This window comes from Anopheles bellator, chromosome X, assembly GCF_943735745.2.
Source record: "Anopheles bellator chromosome X, idAnoBellAS_SP24_06.2, whole genome shotgun sequence".
Classification (NCBI taxonomy): domain Eukaryota; kingdom Metazoa; phylum Arthropoda; class Insecta; order Diptera; family Culicidae; genus Anopheles; species Anopheles bellator.
This window is the reverse complement of record NC_071287.1, coordinates 6504664-6527020: the sequence shown is the minus strand read 5'-3', so window position 1 is coordinate 6527020 and position 22357 is coordinate 6504664. Positions and strand designations below refer to the sequence as shown.

The 22357-nt window shown below is 41.1% G+C and overlaps 1 protein-coding gene across 1 annotated transcript; it reads right to left on the bottom strand.

The window, feature by feature from the left end:
* On the bottom strand, positions 1–20972 carry LOC131213399 (uncharacterized). The gene is made up of 10 exons (XM_058207434.1): positions 20933–20972; positions 20364–20542; positions 19653–20265; positions 18167–19222; positions 14801–15239; positions 14398–14728; positions 14132–14307; positions 13773–14024; positions 13130–13679; positions 1–177 (listed from the first exon to the last, which is right to left on the bottom strand). The coding sequence occupies exons 1-10, from the start codon at positions 20970–20972 to the stop codon at positions 1–3; spliced, it is 3813 nt and encodes a 1270-aa protein (XP_058063417.1).
* Positions 20973–22357: the final 1385 nt, after the last annotated feature.

The window sequence follows — 22357 nt, the reverse complement described above, 5'->3', positions numbered from 1 at the left end:
TCACTGGTAGTAATAAGGAGTGGGTTGTGCGAGGACAACATGGCCCACCTTGGGTCCAGGTCCAAGGACTGGGTTGTGCAAGGACCCAGTAACAGAGAACGGATGCGTAAGCGATGGCAAATCGGCAGGATAGAGGGGACGATCGGGACCTAACACTTTTGTCGCTACCTTTCCGGTCTGTTAGCGGAACAAAGTTAAAAGACGCAACAAGCAGAGGCCGCAAATGGAACGGTTGCAAAGGTCATCCCGGTTCTGTTGTGGCGTTTTGTTACGCACCGGTCAACTATGCCCAGGACGCTGGGGCTCTATATATTTAGGGTGCCTAAAGAACTCAACCTACGACTATACCGGTAATAAGAGGTCACACTAAGTGTCGGCAACGGTGCGAGGGAACACTGTTCACGCCTGACATTTAGTATGATTCCCATATCCAATCCGACAGGCGGTTGACCTATTCTGGCCGACTCTGGTCAACTCTGCTAGTCTTAAGTGGTCCGGTTGCCGACGAGTAGAGATCTAAATGTAGGGTTAGTGTAGGGAGCAACTCATAATAAATTATTTCTTTCACGTCCCACCATACACATAAAAGAACCTTCCTGGCCGGGTTAGTCCCGGATTAGCCACCGTTGGAGCTGCTTCTATCCCACTTTGACCACGATCGACAGCACAATAGTACCCATCTCATCGCCAGTCACACTTCGTTTCAGAAAAGGGGTCGATATCATTCCGTTTTAAAAGTTGTGATTTTTTTTAAATGTCATCTTGACAACGCGCATACACTTGATTTTTTTATCACTACCTTACGATCACCGCAACCATCTACAAAAAATAATAATGGATTCATTTTTTCCCTACCTATTTTAATTTTTCTTATGATTCTACTTTAATCACTTGGCGCGATGTTTTTAAACTATTGTTTATAATATGTGGTTCAGAACGGCTCCCTTTTTCGTTTGTAGTTCATTCGTTCTCAGCAAAACTGACCCAACCATTGAAACAGTTCGCCAACTTCACCAGACTTGTTAGAATCCGTCTCCAGTCCCAGCCACTGTCACCTGGACACCAATCAGCTCCTTTTCAACTCTGGAGTGGAGGCATCCTCAAGGATCATCTACTTCCATCGTCCAGCCAGATCCTTGCCTATGCTGATGACATACGCAATACGCATGCTCACATCTGTTACTTCCGACTGCTACTATTGGCTTTGCAGTAATAAACAGCTATGTAGTATGTACATAGAAACAGCTCAAATAGTTACTAAGATGGCTACTATATCAGACCCTCAGATCAACTTGTTGGTCACACTAGTCGCTCGTCCTTTCAGACCCTGAAACCGAAGGAAGGAGGAAAGCAATCAAGACGTTTTGTTTTCTGCCTTCTCGAGTGTCGCCAACCGACCGACGGATTTCGTGCGGCTACGCAGGTCAACATTATGGTAAACTATGCTACAGACCCGGAAAACCATACCAGCACGCTGTGAAACTCGATACTTCGATTGCGAACTGCTTTCAACTGCTTCCTATCCACACGTCTGCCTCGTGAGAATGTGTGGCGTGCCGGGGTCGACATGATACAATAAACTTAAATCGAAGAAGTTAGAAATAAATAGAAAAACAAACCCCAATATGTTCGTTTGCTCCAGCGCCGAGAATGACGAGAAAGCGAAGGATGGAACAGTCGGAAAGCAAAACCCTTTAAGCGCCTAGAGCGTCGAGACAATATTTTCACGCGTCGAGACACCACCGAACGCGGAATGCCGTCTTACGTTTCAGTCTTGGGATACGGTGAAAACTATTCGGGGTGTTGCGCCAAATTTCGGATCGTCGCCACACCGAAACAAGGCCATGGACTGTATTGTTTTCGCTTTGTCAGTAAGAAAAGTGTGTGTGAGAGAGAGAGAGAGAGAAAGAGAAAGCCGAGAGAGGCGAGTTTCTAACGAAGATAATTTTCCATTAATAACGTCCAACAAACAGTATCCTTACGCTTTTCACTCGGCCTTTGCCTTTCGGTCGGTCGGTAGATTAAATCCTTTAACCTTCCCCGGGGGGGGGCAACCCGATAGGCATTGAGGCACCGAAATCGATCCTCGAAATGTGCCCGGTACCCTGTACGATTCCCACGTGACCTCGAACTCCTACTGCATTCGCTGCGTTCGCATCGCGTTCAAGATGCTTTTCCCCTTTCCGAAAAAGGCCAAAAAAAAACAGCAGACTTCGATTCTTCTTTTTTTTCGTGTCCCGTGTGTGTTCCGGTTTCAAAAGTTTTTTTTCGTTTCGTTTCGTTTTTTTTTGACGAAACACGCAACAAAAAACCGTCTTAAACCCACACCGAACACCGGAAAATGCGCCCCCTGGTTCTTTTTGCTTGCTTGCTTCGTTACGGCACGACGAAACGACGGTCGTAGAAGAAAGCAAGAATTGGGAAAAGAGCGAAAAAAAATCACCCAAAGCAAAGCGGAAAGGAAATGTGAAACGTTTTCAAAAAAAAAAGGATAAGGAAACACGATGCCCGGTCACGATCGGAGCCATCAAAGGGGTTAAAAGATGACGACCTGCGACCGGGGGATGCAGGAAGATTTGCTAGCCAAAGGGTCACGACGGGGCCCCTCACCCGGATCTGGTTGGCTGGCTGGCTGGCCCAAAAAAGGATATCGGTCCGCCAGGCCAGTCCGGGCCGGGGCAAGGGTTCAGCAGGATTAGGGGTCAGGATGGGATGCATCGGGGTTTTCTGTTTTGTCATGGTGTTTGCCCTCTCTCCTCCCCCCCCCACCAACCCCTCCTTAGTTTTTAGTTTCACCACTTTCGTGCCATTTGCGCAATGCGCCATGCGCGCGTTCTTACGCCGTAAGTCCCTAACCTGAGACATTGAGGGTTGAAGATTTCCTCTCTCACTGTTTTGGGAAAAATTTCGATTTTTTGCCGAATTTTAATTTCCAATCCTGTTCCGATCTGGCTGCCGGTTGTTTTCTTTCTCCCTTTTTCTGTCGGAACCGCACAGTTGCACCCGAAGGGCCCTCGCCCGGGCCCATGCCATCCATGGTGATCCGTGCGATCCGATGCCGATGGGCCGCACATATTTTGATAAATGTAATCGAGCGTTTAGGGTTGTTAATGCTTTCTGTCTCTGGCATCGGCATTTTGAATCGTATTTTTTATTTTTTCGGTTTTTTTGCAAGCACGTAACGTCTTAGCGAAGGTCCGCTTCGTGGGACACGCCGGCCGGTTTGTATTCTGTTTAACTTTCTCACACACGCTTTTGAGGCGCATGGTTTTCCGGGTCAGGCTCTGGAACAGCTTGAGGTCCTCTGACGAGAGCGAGCATTGCCAATAGAACCCTTTTCCCAGCAGCAGCAGCAGCAGCAGCAGCGGGGTCGAAACAAGTCTCGAATTCGCAGGCGTCTCGGTTGAAATATGATGCCGTCTTAATCTGTCGATTATTGCGCGTGATTTCTCCGGAAAAAATCCGTGATCGACCGAGACAATGTTGTGCTGCCGAGTGTAGCGCCGAGACCGGCCAGACGCACGTCGGTCAAACAAACCGGGGAACCATGGCCAAAACCTTCTTCCCACTGAGGCCCGTAAACCCCGGTCGGTAAGCCCGATCGAACAACGACAAAAATCCCAAAATTCCCAAAGTTCAAAATTAAAACAAAACAAAATTAAGCAGTCCGAGGACCCCCAGCGGGACGGAAACGAAAGAAGAGCGAAGTGAGTAGTGTGATAAAAACTTTAGAAACGAAACAAGCTCACCGGTGGGTGTGGTGTAGGTCTACAGAATTCATTGAATTTTTATTTCATGAGGAGTTTTTTTTGTTCACTTTTGATGTTCAACTAAGAATCAACTAGTTTTGTTTGTATTCGGCCGCTATCCTAAGGGCTACCCTATCCTAGACGCTATCCTATCCGTGCTTCGTTAAGATTTTAATCGTATTTGATATCTCCTACGCTAACCGTGCCTGCCTCTTTCACCGCACGGTAGACGGGGCTTAGTGTTAGGAAGTGAAAACTATGGGCTGATTATTTTAGTTTTTTGTGTTGAGAAAAGCTGCATCAACCCCCCGGGGCTTGACGCTTCGATCACTCATTGGTTTCTTTATTTATTTTATTTTTTTGTTATTTTGTCCTTATTATGTTCTAGCACGAGGCCCCCCCCCACCCCCCCTCAAGTGCAGCCTGTTTATTATCACCGCACCAGTACCCTACCGTTGCACTCCTACGAGCCTTCACCCCTCCCCCCACCCCTCCCAAGCAACATGTTACAGATGTGCAAAATTGTAGCATACCGTACAAAATAACATTAATTCCTTCTTTGGCCCTCCGCCGTGATAAGTAATTCTGCTTCTCTTATCACGTCAACCACAACCACGGTCGAACGATCTATACCTGCCAACGGAGTCACAATGTTAATCTCTGTTGCTTACAGTAACGTTGTGTTTTCCAGCTTCATGACCGCGACGAGCGTTACCGACTACGCCTGTCAACGGGTGGTGCCTCGTTTATCGTTCACATCGTTTAGACCGGTGTTTTTTTGTTTTTTTACTTTTTCTGAGTTTCACAAAAACATACGCACAACAGCGGGCTACATTCAAACACATCCAATCTACAAACAATCAAAAATATGTTAGTTTGCAAAACAGTAACTACTCTGGGGCACCGGAAAGGCTTGAGCAGGGCAGATCTAGAGAGTCAAACAAATCGGCCGGACTAGTCAGATAGTGCGCGCGCGCGAAGTATGACACAAAAAAAGCATAACCATGCGCCACTGTTCGTTGCTCACACTTTCAAGCCACATAACACAAAACAAACACGCAAACATACACACACGCGCGCATGCACAAGCACGCAATGGGCACATAAATTGCCGGGAATCATTTCGGGAGAACGGAACACAACATGGAAAGTTATAGTTTTGGTGTCAAGCGAAAATAAAATCAATGGGTACTCTTAACTGCCTTTGTTTGCTCTGCTACTTCATCGTTCACCCAACAACAACAGCTTCTTCCACGCCTCACCTGGCCTGCGTAGACCACAATTGTTTCAAGCGTAATATTAATAATTCTTATTGAAAAATCTAAAAACGGTTAGTGGTTTCGGTCGCCCAGTTGAATTCGACGCCAGACGAGAGAAGCTGTCTGTGGCTGTTAAGTTGTGAGCTGTAACTTGTTAAATTATCTCCCCTCCCATCATGAAATTATTTTCTGGCTTTTGAAACGGTATACCACTAGCGCCGTAAAGCAACAGCTTCGACAGCTTGCTGTACGTAATAAACCAAAACCGTTTAAACAGTGCATTCGTTTCACTGTGCTGTTTATAATGCCTTCAAATACCATCACTTTGCAGGTTCTATCTGCGCTAAGATTTCTATCAAACCTTTCTCCACTCAGCTCAGTGGCTATACGGTCAGTCCACGGACTTAAGCTTCGTCACGCTTCATTATTGCAAAATAGAAATAAAATTTCAAACCACAACACAGTAAATTTATGCGTACATTATGCTTAACGATCAGCGGTTCTCGAGATGTAGTCAGGTTTTCAGATTTGAATGAATGTGAAACCAGTTGCGAAAAAGTACCCGATTTCAAATATGCGGCATGTCAGTTTTCCATACCATAGCAGATTTTACCAATGAATCCCAACCCTGTCCAAAGAAAATTAAAATTTTGAACCACTGGTTGCAAAAAAACAAACCCTAACACCAATCAGTTACCCAATCAATCAGCACAAACAAAACTGTATTTCAAACGTTATGAATCTCTCACCAGGCTTCTTCTTACTCTGTTAAATAATTCTAGTGCAGATCTACGATTATTTGCATCAACGAGTGAAACGTGTTTTGCCACTACATCATCCTTCTAGCATAGCAGTATTCGTGTTGTAATGTTTCATTTGTAAAAGTATTCGTATGAAGTAATACTAAGATTAGCTAAACTTGTAAATTTTATATATATTGCTTATACCTGTAAGTATTGATATTGTTCGTGTAGGTTGAAATTGGTTGAATTCTACACACGGCTCGTTCAACATAGATTGTGAAGGTATAATAATTCACTAAGATATAACCGTATACAATAAAAAAAACTAATAATGTTTCTCTGAATTGTGCTCATCAGAGTCGAACGGGTTATTTTTTCCACTATGCACTTTTGGTAGCACATTTCTAGAACATCTGCTATGCATGAACCCGAACATGTATCACGCAATTACCTTACTGGAAACTTCTATTCTATTCAATTGACTTCGCACTTCACAAGCATTAATTAATGGATAAACTGTATTTGTTATCTGTCGAACCGTTATTGGTTCTTGGAAATTTGCTTTTAAAAGAACTGCATCCATTAGTTATATACTATAAATCAGTTACATTACGCGCATTTATTGTTAAATTGCTTACTATCAGTTTACTGTTTGCTGTCTTTGAACTCAAAATTCAAACACTAATACGCGTCTTTTTATTGCAAGCGCTTCATCGTAATCCTTGCTTAGTTAATTTTATGAGTACATTCTACTTGTGAAGCGTGTACAATTTTAGCATCACTTGATGAGACGTTTGCACGCACCCAACTGGTATTACATTATTTTAATGTTGTTTTTGTTCTTTTTGTTTGTTTTAATTTTTTGTAACATTGCTTGTTTGTTTCTAAATATTTCAAGTAAGGATTAATATCACAGTAAGTATTTCAATTTATTATCAGCGAACATACATACTTCCAAACATGAGGATTGTGTGCATAGTTTTAGCTACGAATGCGAGAATTAAACCAATTTCTGGCACACGAAACCACATTTGAGCGTGTAATACAACTGCGCACAACTGCAAGCATGACATGAAATTGAATAAATCCTTATTGAATTATTCAAACCGAAGACGTCTAACTTTGGAACAATTGTGAGCTCTCTCAAAATCTCAAAATCTCTCTCAGTCCACCGGTCACTGACATTAGAAGATGCCTTACATATGCCGAACAGACGTTGTTTGGAAGGAGTTTTTGCTAATTACAAAGATTATATGTTTCGTCAGCATACTGTAATCATCACCAGGTAGCGCCACAAAAAAACAAGGAAAAACCTTAACCGTAAATATAAAACAAATTATAATAAAAGTAACAGTAACACGTGTGTGTTACTGTCTACAAAACAGTAGACCTTGCATAAATCCAGACACATGTACATCGAACTAAGCATCGAAGCATAAACAGAGAAAGGACGAGATTCGTTAGGTACGATTATAAACGCACCAAAATTACCAAATGTGTGGAACAATGCAATTGATTCTATAACTTTTTGGTTTGGTTTCTAGGCAAATACGGCTTGGTTCGTGTTTCAAGAAAATATTGACAATCTTTCTAACCAATGTCAGTCATTCCTTTGTTGTGATTTTGTATCGTCCATTGCGTCCGCACATAAATGCATTATAAGCAGTGAAACATAATCTTTGCAATATTAGCAGTAGAAAAACGCTCACCAATAAGTATTGCGTTGGCATTTCATTCAGCTGCTTTACTTGTCATTGTCAAACGTGTGCCATAGATGAAAACTTATGGAAAGCATTTTCCGTAGCGACAGCAGCATCCAATGATAACTTTCTTGATTGCTGATTTTATTAGTCGACAAGAATATCACCAAGAAATTAATCTTACGATTTTTGCGTGATGAATCTTTGGGTTGATTCAACTTTGCTCGAATGCATGACGAATGTCCCATGAAGAAGATCACCACATTATAGCAATACAGCAGCTCCTATGTTTATCTTAGTGTACCAGTTCTTTGTATACAAGCAACCATCAATCATTCCAAGGCTCAAACAAGGAAAACACAGACATTTTGAAATTAATGTGAGTATGCTTTCACGTAAGACGAAACGAAGATGGGAAATCGAATAATTACTGAAATACTATCTTTACTTTAAACATTAGGGAAAAAAACGAGCGATTGTAATAGTCCTACTATAATTGTATCAGATTCTAATATATCTATCACAAACTGTTCCATTAACGTTATAATAGTTGTAGGAAGGAAAGACTAGCTGGGTAAATACAGTTAATAAGAGAAGTACAATGATCGAATGAGATTTTTACGTATTAGTTAGTTTTTGGTTGTTGTATTGGTTGGTTTCACTTTTATTAGAATTGCAAAAAAATCAACGTGATGTTAGTAATCAACTGTTACATATTTAGCGTCATGGCGTTACGCAATAATTAAGATCTATATGGTAAAAATGCACAACAATCCGTGAACGTAATTACTAGTCTCGTTTTAGAGACCACAGAGAGACAAGCGTCAAAATAGAAAAACAGTACAGCGAAGGTAACAACAAAAATAAGCCAAATGAACGAAACCCATTTAAACGTTACAATGTGTACACGAAATGCGGATCGTCCCAATCAACTGTAGCTCACATACAATGAATTATCAGTATCGAAATATATCATGGGCCAAAGCAATGCAACGTGTTATTGTTGTTCGTAGTTATTTTTACATCTAGCGCTCTATACCCATGGGAGCAATTTGTTAATGTTCAGAATTTCGTATCTTCGTATTTGTTATTTCGGATCGCCTATTGTCTCACTTACGGTTTAAACAAACAAGTCTATGTCAATGCCCGAAACGATTATTGAAGCAACTCAAATGCAACCGCTTACTGTTCGTGTGACAGATATTAGAAAAGTTAAAACAATAAAATAGTTTGCAACCTTGAAAACAATAATACTGGGTGCACTAATTTTATTCTCTCAATTTTTGATTGAAAATCAGGCAGACAAACTATACTATCGTATTGCTGAAAATGATGTTTGTTTCGAAAATGAAATTTTCATTCGCGTTATAAATGATTATGAAGATAAGTAATTATAAATTATTAGAATAGCATGACGAGTGTGGGCGAGCGTGTAATAACCGAACTGCAAGCCAAAAAAAATTACAACTTTTACTCGAAAGTTTCAAGAATACATATGCCAATGGCACTTGTTTTGGTTGCGGTGTCTCTATCGCAGTCAAATAAACATCATTGAGATAGGATCGGTCATTGGGGTGAATATCCGGTCGGTTTTCAGAGTAATTTGTTGTTATGAAATTATGCACCAGTTAATTGAACAATTAATTCGTTATACCACCAATAGGGCAAAAAAGGACCAAGGACGGCTCAACGACTAAGGAAATGCAAGGACAATGGCAAACGTAAGGACGTGTGCGGAGAAAACACAGATAGACAGCGATAGAAATTACTTTCATTTCGACCAGGTACGTGCCTACTACTATGGAATAAACTGATACCCAATCCTGGAATCAATAAAAATATCTTAAACTTTCGAGTAAAACAAATAATTACAGCCGGCACAATGCAGTAATTCATACGACAGGAAGCGGGAACCTTCTAGAATAAAAAATGCTTTTAGATGCGGACAAAAGCAGCATGATCAAACAGTACAGTGCTACAGTTAAAGTTAGCATCGTTGCTCTGAAGTGGGGCACCAACATTATCAAAAAGGTATAATAACTCACAGCAAGAAGGACAATCAATTATTTAAAACATAATAAAAGAATGAATAAATTTACTAAATCATTCAAAAAAAGTGTGATATGAATTTTACAATGCATTTAAACATAATTTTTGCATTTGTGATCCGTGCTGTGATTGTAAGCAAATCAAATATATCAAATTGAAATGTTAATGTTAATAAAGTGCATAAAGTGCACGAAACCACCACATCGTTTAATATGCTAATAGTTTCAAAAAGTACGGACAGTATTTTATGTTAAATGATTTTTGAATGATATTATTTTTTATTTAAAAACATATTTAATCAAGTAAGCATTGGCCATTAATATATAACCATTTTCCATTTCAAGGGTTAGTTAAGGGATCATTCATTGCAGTGGAACGTCTGCGGTTTCTCGATGAAAATCGTTTGGTCTCTTCGTTGTTATTTTTCTCAAAAAGGTTCTGCAAAAACCAAGACAGTCAGATGACGTAAGGCCCGTACGGTATACGATGGTTGCATCAAAACATTCCAACCAAGTATAATTGATTTTAGCAAATTCGTTTCTGTATATGGGGTTTCTCCGTCGTGTATGGGGATGCAGAGTGGGATTTGCGTTTCGAAATTTTAACTGGATAAAACATTGTGTTGAATATGGAAAACCGCCCACATCGACCGAATAATCCCCACATCGACCGAGTAATACATCAGACATCGTAGACCCCGTAGGGGTCTACCCACTAAACGTCATACATCAGGTTCTCCAATCTATCCCTTCAGGGACTACTATTGCCAACTATTGCTAATGTATCCAACGGGAAGCGGGAAAGGAAGGCGATCGGACGTCATCTGGAAGTCCAATCCTCTGAAACGCCGGATAGTCGAGAAATGAGAATGAAATGAGCCGTGGCGAAGCTCGCCGGGACCTGCTAGTTACTTATTACGAAAATATTTGGCAATATTCATCAAAGCAACTTGTATTTTCCACAAAAACCCAGCTTAATATTGGATTAATTTATATTCTTCAAAGTAGAAATAAATTTAAACATTTTCATAAAGCATATAGTAAAAGAATAAGAAAATATATCATGTTTTCAAATGCAGTCTTAGCTAAAGCATGGCCCACTTAGAATCGGGAACAATTGTATGTTTTCTAGCAGCGCCTCTGGTGGTCGGATTTCTATTATTTTGACAGCAATGTCTTCAGTAAACATTCAACTTTCAGTGCTGAAAGTTTCATTTTGATTCGTGAAGTTGTTAGAAAGTTATGTTTAATGGAACTCGAAAGGAGAAAAATAATTCTGCACACTCACGTCGAAAACACCACGTGGTCTACTTTAAAAATCTCAAAAACACAAAAATTTGCAAAATCAACTATATATGCTGTGCTTTACCGTTTCTGGGAATCTAATACCGTAGATTGAAAGATTCAGAGTAGACGTCGTAGTGGAACATACAATCGGCAGCTGAACTGGAAGGATTTGAGATCAATCGAGGAAAATCCTGCACTTTAACACATCGCTCAATAAGTTCGCAGGATGACATATAGATGGCGAAACAAATACAGAATCCTTATGATTTTTAGACAGTACCAACCTTCAAACGATATCTGTCAAAGTTTCATGACTATTATTTACCTATCATTCGGACTATTATTTACCAAGTTACAGTGTGAACAATTCAATCAACTTTTGTAAATTGAAAAAAATGGAAAAATCAGAATTTCGTGTGCTCATTAAGCATTGCTTTGTGATGGGAAAAAATACCGTGCAAACTAAATAGTGGCTTGACAAATGTTATTCGGACTCTGCTCCATCGAGGCAAATGGTTGAGAAGTGGTTTGGTGACTTTAAATGTGGTCGTACGAACACCGATGATGCTGAACGTTCCGGTCGCCCAAATTCGGCAGTTACTGAAGAAAACATACAAAAAGTCCACAAAATCGTCTTATCCGACCGCAAATTGAAATTGAAGGAGATTGCTGAGGCCGTAAAGATATCAGAAGGCAGTGTGTTTACCATTTTGCATGAACATTTGGGTATGCGGAAGCTTTGTTCGAAATGGGTGCCGCGTTTGCTAACACCGGACCAAAAACAACAACGAATCGATGATTCTGAGGCATGTTTGGCCCTATTTAACCGTGATAAAAAGGATTTCTTTCGTCGCTACGTCACAATGGATGAAACATGGATCTACCACTTCACTCCTGGGTCAAATCGGCAGTTGGCTGAGTGGACACCAGCCGGTGAAAGCCGCCCAAAGCGCCCAAAGACTCAAACTTCTGCTGGCAAGGTTATGGCCTCCGTATTCTGGGATAGTCATGGTATATTGTTCATAGACTATCTTGAGAAAGGTAAAACAATCAACAGCGAATATTACATGGCATTGTTGGAACGATTGAAGGCTGAAATCGACGCAAAACGACCGCACATGAAGAAGAAAAAAATTCCCTTTCATCAAGACAATGCACCGTGTCACAAGTCAATGAAAACGATGGTGAAAATGAATGAATTGCACTTCGAATTGTTGCCCCATCCACCATACTCGCCAGATTTGGCCCCCAGCGATTATTGGCTGTTCTCGGATCTCAAAAGGATGCTCCAGGGAAAGAGATTTGGATCGAATGAGGAGGTCATCGCCGAAACTGAGGCATATTTTGAAGGGAAAGATAAATCGTTCTACGAACATGGTATCGAAAAGTTAAAGAAGCGTTGGACTGACTGTATCGCCTTAAAAGGAGACTATGTTGATGAATAAATACAAATTATATCAAAATATTGTTGTTTTATAAGCTATCCTACGGACTTATTGAGCGATGTGTTAGGTACGCGATATTGCAAAAAAATATGGTACCAGCAAAAGTACTGCCCAGAAGATCTGTCTACGAAGAGGCTACTGTTTTTTCCTTGCATGTAAGCATCCAAATAGGACACTTAAACAAAATCTAGTCATTAAAACACGCGCTAGAAAGTTATACGTCAAGGTTCTGACGAGGTACCAAGGATGCTTGCTTATGGACGACGAAACATACGTGAAAATGGATTTTGGACAGCTTCTTGGATGAAAATTTTATCTCGCCACGGCACGGGGAGATGTCCCCTCCAAGTTCAAATTTGTATTCGTCAATAAATTTGCACGGAAATTAATGATCTGGCAAGGAATTTGCACCTGTGGTCGGAAAACCAACGTTTTCATCACAAACACTACAGTTTACAGCAGTTTTACATTAGGTAAAACAAAATCAAATTATCAAAATCAAATGTACCATTGTAATGGTAAGGTAAGTTTCTTGCAGTCCATCACTTGGGTTGTTACTTTCCAAATATCTGCGATCAGTGCATATTGCAGAATGTTATATATTTGTATTACGTAACGTTCACTACCAATACAAGGGCATCACCCCAAAGTTCTGTTGCAAACATTATCTGTTTACGTAAAGTGGCATCCGGTGACAAAACTGGGCAAATTAGAGCTGTCCCGAGGCCGAAATCGTTTGCTTCCCGTTACGTTCAGTACTTTGCCTACCAGCAGAATGGATACTGCACTCAACAGCGAAAAAATTTCGCTTTCCTGCAGCGTGTTGTTGCGCAAAATGACATCGTGAGCAGTTGATAGCATCAGTGGCGGAGGACAAAGCTTGGGGTGCTGCATTTACCTCGGAGCAAACTGACCCCACCGCCACCGTCGACGACAACGACGACGCCGGAGGTGGAGGCACTACGATTGGCTGCTGAGGACCGCCATACTGCGGATCGGTTTCTTTCGCCGTCAGCAGAGTGAACTGATCCTGTTCAATTGGTTTTTTCAGCCAGTCCCCCAGGTCTTCCTTGCTGAATGCAGCAAACAACTCACGCTTTGCCAGCTGATACTCTACCACCGACATCTTCGTTTCGAAATACGTTGGCTTCAGCTCGCGAGATCCCACATGCGGTAGCTGAGCAATTACAGTGGTGTAGCGACGGTAGAATGACTGCTTCGACAGGCGCGACATTTTGCTCGTATTGTTATTGTTGTTAATCAACTTGCCGGTAAACGAATTAACGATCTCCACCTCGGTGCAGTCGGTTATCCAATTTATGCTGAAGTTTGGTGGTTTCGTTTGGTTGCGTGACTCGGCCGACGTCATCAAAGCAAGCTTCGGTTTGTTCAAGCGATACGGTGGAGGAAGCCCTTGGATAGCGTTCTCTATTCGACCGCATATAGCACTGTACAGCAAGAAAAGAAATAGGTGCGACAGAAAACGTATAAGGGAACCCGTGGCAAGATTTTAAAGAGCTTCAGAAGAAAAAACAACTCACCGATACATGTGAGCAGGATGCAATAGACTGCCGAGCACAATCGAGTGCAAATAGATAGGTTGTATAATTGACGCAAGCAACGATCCCTGTAGGCCTAACACATTCCAGCGCGAAATTTTATCCGAACACGACATGGTCAACAAGCGCTGACCCTGCAGTACACCGTCCCATGTTTGAATGCCCTCGCTGCTCTTCACCGGTATCGTTCCCTCACCCGACTCTACCTTCGTACGCAATTGACCACGGGCCTTTCTATAAAAAAAAGGTTTAACAAGGAAAAGTATTTATATATTGGAAAAAATGAGTAAAATACGAATGGTTGGTCGAATTCACCACACGTGCACCAATGACGCACGCACCGATTCGGATGTTTGTCGACGTCCATGCTGTCATTTTCGTGTGGACTAAACACGCGGGCATCGCCACACGGAGCTGTGTTGATATACAGGTGAAAGTAAATACCATCCTTTAGTGTGTAGAGGGCGGATTCGATGCTAGGTTTGTTGAAAATCGATTTCTCTTGCACGTTGCTGCTCTGGCTCTGGCTCGCATCCGCCATCTGCTTCGATTCAGACCGATTCTCGGCAGAAACGTGTTCATTCGTCATGGCATTGCCGTTCAGCACCGTTCCGGGTAATGAAGATCCTGTACCAGTGATGGGAGCTTTCGGTGACGATTCTTCACCAGTTACCGAATGGCGGCACAGTAGATCGAGCTGAGTGTAGAAGAAGTCCATCAAACCGCGCCGCGCGATAATCTCAGCATGCGAATCGTTTATCACCGACCCAGTGACGCTCATATGTTCACCGCTCACGCACTTTGTGCCCGTAGCGAGTGAAATGACACGCGCTGTTTTCACGTCATAGCCCTGTGTCATTACAAATCCAGCCAACACCTTGCGCCGGCTGTACACATCGCTGCCCTGCATCACCAGATTAAACTTTTCTATGACTAGCCTACGGAGTTTAATGCAGTGAATAAGTATTGAATGAAGGACAAAGTGACATCTAACAATAGGAGACACTTACTTGCCGATCGCATCCGCGAATGTTTGAGGAAGTTCAAAATTTTTGGCCGATTTGAAGGCATTCTCACCATTCACTGAGATGCCACTGGTGCCACCAATTGCTCCGTTACTGGTTCCAGCGTTGATCAGCCCAAACTTGGACTGCTGCAGCGGACTAAAAGAGATGTTGCATATCGACGCAAGTGCTGCCTTGGCTGCAGCATTTTTAGCCATCTTCTTCGACGGGCCGGTCCCCTCGAACCGCTGGTTATCGTTTACCGTCACCACGACGGTGAACTTTGAATGCTGGAGTCCATCCGACGACACGCATTCGAAGTGTGCATCGGTGAAGAGCTCGTGCAACAGCATTACCGGCCCCTTCTCAGGCTGCGACTTGGGATGGTGGCCAGCCGCGACGGTAGCACTGTTACGGACAATGTTCGTTGCCGAAACTTTCAGCTCTGCGGCACACACACAACACACGAACACGGATACAAGGACAAGCCAGTTTGTAAAACGAACAATTATCTCAATGGGTGTGGTGGTGGTGATGGTGGCACAAGTAACATATACGCAAGCGAATCGAGGAGTTAATGATATAGAGCGTAGGAGAAAGAGAAACAGAGAGAGAAAGAGAGAGAGAGAGAGAGAGAGAGAGAGAGAGAGAGAAAGAAAAGAGAGATCAGATATAGCGTACAAAAATACAAATTATTCAACCAAAATCGTACAGAGGAAAAATTATACTGCGGCAAAGGAATACAATATATTACTAACACTATTTATAAATTATATTAACTAAGAAAGAAATCAAAGCTCAGAATACAGAACACAGTTAACAGATGGGAAAGGTGTACGAAAGGTTGGGACACGCAATCCTTTTTCCGAATGATTTCCGACACGTGTAAGAATTCTTGGCTCGAAAACGTGTTGAATGGCTGTTCCCTAATATCAAATTGCACAAGGTAGATAATGGCGGATCTCTCCTAATAGACCCGTCTATTATGTTTCTCACTCTTTCCACTTTTGGTGCCAGTGTACTATTATTGATATTGGGGCTAGTGTTTCCACCATATTGATATTAATCAATCTACTATATCCCGTGTATATATTAGCCGTCTCGCTGTACCGACTAATCGGTTTCTATGCAAAACACGTATGTTAGCACCCTGACAGTGTATCAATTTGAGTGCAAAACTTTAATACGGCTCTGTCCGTTCTGATAATAATAAAAAATTAAATACTAAATACCTATACCTCTATAACCTTAGAAGACTGTTGACGCCATTAAGTGGAAATCTATGTCACAATTTATACAAAAGAACGTTACGAATTTTTTCAAAACGCTACTCGGTTAGTGTTAGGCTAAACAAAACAAGATGAAAAGAAGAAAATGCCCAACTAGTATAATTAAACCATCATTGGTATCAAAGTATTTGCCACATACATAGATAATACGTGCAGAAACTCGCTTAATTCAAAGCGTTGAGCGGTAAATATCAAACGGAATTTAAAAAATATCACAAATGTTCCGGTTCTCTTTGAACGATTGCAATTGCAATCTAATATTATTTTAAGTATACATTTAAACAATTTAAAGTAAAAAAGTAATAGCAAGCAATTTTTGCAAGGATAACATGTTGGAAGGGAGATGTTTTTTGTTTAGAATAAATGAAAAAAAAGGTTGAATCCAATTGAACAATTCACAAAATTATTATACTCTGTGTATGCTGGTGTAAGTAGCTAACAATAGAAGATTATGCTTAATTACTAAGCAAATGCACATTTTGATACAAATTTAACATAGACTAGGTTAAAACACAAAGAAATACAGTAGAAGGAACAAAACCAAATACCCAATACGATGAAAACAATAACAAACAACAAACAAACAAAAACCAGCATACATGACAACAAACATGCCATGTTGAAACACTTAATTAAACATAACAGTAACGCTACTCATCGACATGATCTTTACTAGGATTAAACGTTTTCTGCTTTTTTCATTTAAATGTTTTTGTAGCAATGTAACCAGTATGTGCAAAAAACGAAATGACACAGTACAAATATTGAAACTTTATTTTGAAAAAAAAAACGTCAAATGTAGCCATATCTTTTAGTTAGTAGACGTTCTTCTTTTAAACGTGCATAACTTTTTAACCAGTTTTCCGATTTACAAAAAATTGGATGCGTTTGAAAGAGGAAAAAATGAAGCCAGCATGACTGCATTTTATATTTTAGCCAATAAAATCGCGTTGTTTAAAAGATATATTGAGTTTAAAAGAATGGGAATGAAATTAACCCTTCACACGTGCGAACAGCCAAACACATAATAGGTAAAAAGATTAACACCAACCGAGCACTTAATATTCGAAATTTGAATATTGAATGAACGTTAAAGCAAATATTTCATGAATAATATAGGACCATCTGAACTTTCATAATTACATATTCCAATGAATTACTGGCTTTCTTATGCTGGATTGATAAAACATCACACGTATTGTGTATTGCGTGGAATTGGCACGACATAACTTTACTCCATACACGCTACCACCTAACAAGCACTTGTGCGACTGATTTTTAATCGCACAAACTTTAGATATAATCTGTTTGCAGATGAAATTGTTCCCGATTATAATTCCAATTCACGCAAAAACAACTGGATCGTTGGCAACTGGCGTCAAATAAGATTTATTGCAGAAATTATGAAGCATCGAGAAACTGTTTTAAAAACCAATAAGACAACCGGAGTACTTTACACAGTAATTTTATCCACAAAAATATAATGTGGTAATGTGCTGTACTAAATTGTGCAACGTGTTCAACTAGCCAACTTTCTACAACGTAGTGAAACGACTACAATTTATCTTCATTATTAGTAAGAGATACCACTGAATTTAGATTACGTTTTGATTATTTAAATGTCTTTCATCACAACGAATAGTGAAAATACGCAAACCGTTTATAATAACCGCAATAAATAAAAAATAAATACCGCAAACCGTTTTCCTCAACCCAACATAAACGAGCAAAATTTGACGGTTACATATCCGCGAAATGCACAAAACATGCACCATTTTTGCCAACACAACGAACAAATTAGTGAATTACTATAACTTATTATACCGAATGTATATACGCTAATAGTTCAGAAAGAAATGTTTGCTCTACCGTAACATTGCAATAGATGAGAATAAAATAATGAGATACGAAAACAGATTGCGACACCTCTTCCCATAGAAAAACACGTTTTAATGGACAGAAAGAGAGAGAGAAAACAGAGAGAAACAGAATGATAAATATCAATAATGATAATACATTTAACACATACTATCGAGAGAAAAAACATAATAAGAGTGTAGGGAGAACTAAATTTTATACTTGCTTTCGAAACGCTTCTTCCACGCTACAGCCTTCTCATTGCTATTTTTGAACAAATCTAAACTTTGCTGAATCTTTTCGACCACTTGCCGTTGACCATTTTGCGCACTGGGATTACCATTGGCAGGACACTGGGAGGAAGGTTGAGTAGTTGTGGTTTTGGTGGTTGTGACGGGAGCAACTAGGTTACTAATAGTGCCAAGAGGAGGGAAGAAGTGGCTTTCGGAAGGGTACTTCTTTTTTTCGCCAGCGCTGTTAGAATTTCCAGAGACAGGAGCAGTATCAGCCGCCAGAATGTTGTCACTTATGTTGTTAATAGTGTTACGGACGCCAATGTTAGTGAAAAAGACCGGTAGTACACCAACCTCGGACGGTTCTCGTTTTAAAAACACTTCGTTAGCATATGGCGAGACCGCTGGTGCAACAGTCGCGGGCACGTTGGTATTATTGAGCGTGTTACGCACAAAGCACGTTTTAGCATGGTGGTGGTTAGTACCGCGAAAGTCTAGAGTCTCCCGCCGGCATGAGCAGCCAGGCTGTTTGATCGGATGTTGATTGTTTACTTTGTGGAAGGAATCGTAGTAAGCATTGTTGACGTAGCGGTGAAAGTCGGCCGCCGCCGATGGTGTGCAATGTTTAATACCACCGGGTGCACTACCGCTCTTCGGAACGGCACAGGGTACTACGAGCCGATCCGACTCGGCAGGTGGTGTATTACTAGAACCGTTGCTACACAAGCAAGATAATTGTGCAGGCGCTGATACTACTCGCTCGCTCTCTGAAGTAGCATCAGTCGATGGAAGCATTAGAACGATAGTGGTAGTGGTGGGAGTGTTCGTGACTGAAGGTGGGGAATTGGTACACCCGATCGTCGCAGCTGTACTTGCGGCCGGTTCGGGGATGTTGGGGAAGGTTACAGCAACGTCGGCAGTAGCGGCACAGGAAGTATTATGCACAGATATATCGCTGGCAGCGGTGACGGTGGAGGTGGCGACACCGTCAATACTGCCGCTGATACACTGATCGTGACAGTCGTTGTAATTGGCTCCGGTTGCTGCCACTGGGGACACGACACATGGCCACACAGCGTAGACAGGGTGATAAAGTGAAATGGAAAATGAAAATGAAAAACAGGGAGTTAGGATTACTGATAGGAGAACGGTTGTGTTAAAAATAAGGGGCAGCTTCTTAATGATTTGTTTTTGATCTTTCTGTAGCAGCACACAACAAAACTGTGCAGCAACGAACACACAACATGCATTTGGTCCACCTGTTTTGCACACATTTTTGTTGCGTGTGTGTTTGTGTGTGTGTCTGTGGGTGTGTATGTTTGAGTTGGTAAATGTCGGGTGCGTCGAGGTTTTTCTATGCTTTTGCTTATTTGCATTCGTCACTGAAGATTCTCGTCTCGATAGAATGCTTGCATTGTACCCCAAATGGAAGAGTGTAAACGTTTAGATGAAGAATAGTTAAAAAAAGATTACAATTACTGTTGGTTGCTATATTAGACCCCGCTGCCGTTGTAGTGCGACTGCCGGCGCATGCATCGAGATAACCAGTCGTTGTCGTTGAATTACGATCCGAACCACCAAGCAACTTCTCGCCCGCAAAAGTGCTTGTGTTGGTGTTTATGGTGGTAGCCTCAATTCTGGTTCCTTCGCACATTACCTTAACACTACTGTTACCAACGTTTGTTTCCCTTGTAGCGTCTTTCTTACTGTGGTTGATTGAGTGCGAAACGCTACCTTCGAATGCGTTACCACAAACGTTGCTTTGGCGGTTGGCGGCGGTGATGTTGTAGACGTTACTGTTGTATTTGGTGCTGTTGCTCAAATTGACAGTGATAGTAGTTTCTGGCAGTGGTTTGCCATTCGTGGTAATTGACTTTTCCTGCGGCTCTATGGGAACCGCATCAGAGAGTGGAAAAATGCTGTTCTCAATCATCGGATCATCGCTGGTGAAATCTACATTTTGCAACGGCTCTATCGGTGTCAAGGTAGCACCATCCTTGAACTGAATGAAACTACGGAGCGCGGACGCTGCTGCCGCCACCCGTGCTAACTTTTTGCTCGGTCCGGAACCCACGAATTTCTGCCCATCAACCTGCAATAAGCGAAACAAAAAAAAATTATCGTCTAGCGATTGCTCTACTTCGAAAATAATTCTTGTTCTAACAAGCTCCGGTTTCCCATAACACTTACCACCACTGAAATTGTGAAGATAGGAGCATGCACAGGGCCGGTTTGAGATTCAACCTTATAAACTAGATTGCGCTTCAACTCATTCAGCACCGCAACGGTGTTCTTGGTTTGTGGCACTTGCTCTTGCCGAGTTTCGGCGGACTTGGGTAGATGTTGTAGTTTGCGGCGTTTCCTCACAGCTAGAAAAAAGAGACGGATTTCAATATCGTTTGTTTAGGAAAGACAAATTTTAATTGCTTTATTGAGCTGCTGCTACTTAATACAGCTGGTTCTTCACTAAGTATGACACATGGACAACATTCCAAGTGAACGCTCGGAATCTTTGAAAGATTCCGAACTCTTTTCAGTGATATGCAAGAGATCAGAGGCACAAACCAAACTGTCAGCCAGCACATGATATCTTAGAGATTAAAGAGTAACAGTCACGAAGTGGAGGAATAAGAATTTTACTGATTGGCCAAAAAAATTAAGAAACAAACAACTTGATAATATTGAAGGTGAATTGTGGGATAAACACTTGAACGTAAATTTTATGTTTTAAGTTTATAAGTATTATGTTATTTATTTACCTGGAGAAACGTTTGCTGGATATCCACGGTCGAGATACATCGTAAGAATTGATAAAAAACCATGTCCGACATGAAAATATAACAAGAAAAAGAGACTATGTCAGAAATGTATAGATTATTAGCCATATGAAGATACCGGGAAAGAGTTTATAAGAGTTCATTTTAATACTTAGTTACCTAGTCAACGACACTGTTTGACAATTAGTTTCCTCGCCATTGCCCCTTTTACCTTGCCGTCGCTAGCGATTTCAGCAGTTTCAATTCAATAGCGGTTACCGCATGGTCTGTTTCGAAGGAGCTCTCACACAGCTACCATTATTACATAATTTTTTTAACGAAACCTCGAGTCGAACGAGCAACATGTTTGTCGGATACAATTAACCACGTTTCACAGCGATGGACGCCATAATTAAGTTTACTAAACTTTTCATAGCAACCAAGCAAGTGTGATAAGGCCCCCACGCGCTGAAGGAAATGCCAATTGTTCTGGCATCTCCCATCATGCTTTGGCAAGTCGATAGAATTAGGAAATAGGGTTAATAAATATGACCCAGTCCGATTTTTTAGATAAAAAAAACACAATAGTCTACAACAATGTACGGATGGCTGGATTAATCGTTGGCGCAAGCGTGTTGGCGTAGATACGTGTAAGGCCTAGGTTGATACAATAAATTCCGATGAATAATATTTGTACTTTTTTCTCCGATATCCGATTTCGGTACATTGATTGACAGATTTTCTGTCAAAAACATGTCAAAATTTTAATAAATCAGAACAGCACGCAAGCACCCCAATCTATCGGTCCTCTTTTTCAAAACATGTGGGGCAGCAAATTATGAGCAAGTCTGTTGCTAAGCAGATTTACGCAGATGGTTCGCATTCCGCAATCAACATAAACGGTTCCTCTCCAGTTCCAGCTTCGTGCTATGGCAAGTCTGTAGGGTGCTTTTCGTCGATATACATGTACACCGCCGGTCGATAAGTAGCTGTCATGAATTGTACAAAACATTTGACTTATCCACACAAATATCCCACTATCTTTAGTTTTTGTCCAGGATATAGCACGAACACCTCAGTTTGAAGAGCTTGCACTGGCCATTATTACCTTTGGTTATTAATTATATTTTAACAATATATTTAAATAACAATTATGTCTAAAAGACAAAAGTGAAACGTATGGCCTGAACGCTAATCAAAAATAACGAACATCTTTTGGTTGTTAAAACAAGTCAGTCAAGTCGTCATCACGATTGATAGCAGCGACAGTTCCAAACAACAGTTCAATTGAATGCTCCACAAAAACCTGTATTTGAATATTAGAAGAAGAAAAAAAGGGCAAGGCTTATTTTAATTACTCGCATAAGCCAATCAACAACGCTTCCTGCTGTTCGTACCTTTCAACGACAGCAACGACCACGGCATACT

Bases quoted from the DNA above. Each gene is read 5' to 3' on its own strand.
- LOC131213399 (XM_058207434.1), bottom strand. From the start codon at position 20,972: ATGTATCTCGACCGTGGATATCCAGCAAACGTTTCTCCAG. The intron at 20,543-20,932 runs GTAAATAAATAA...TCTTTTTTCTAG, and splicing joins TCCAGCAAACGTTTCTCCAG to CTGTGAGGAAACGCCGCAAA. The intron at 15,240-18,166 runs GCAAGTATAAAA...TGTGTGCCGCAG, and splicing joins GTGGAAGAAGCGTTTCGAAA to AGCTGAAAGTTTCGGCAACG.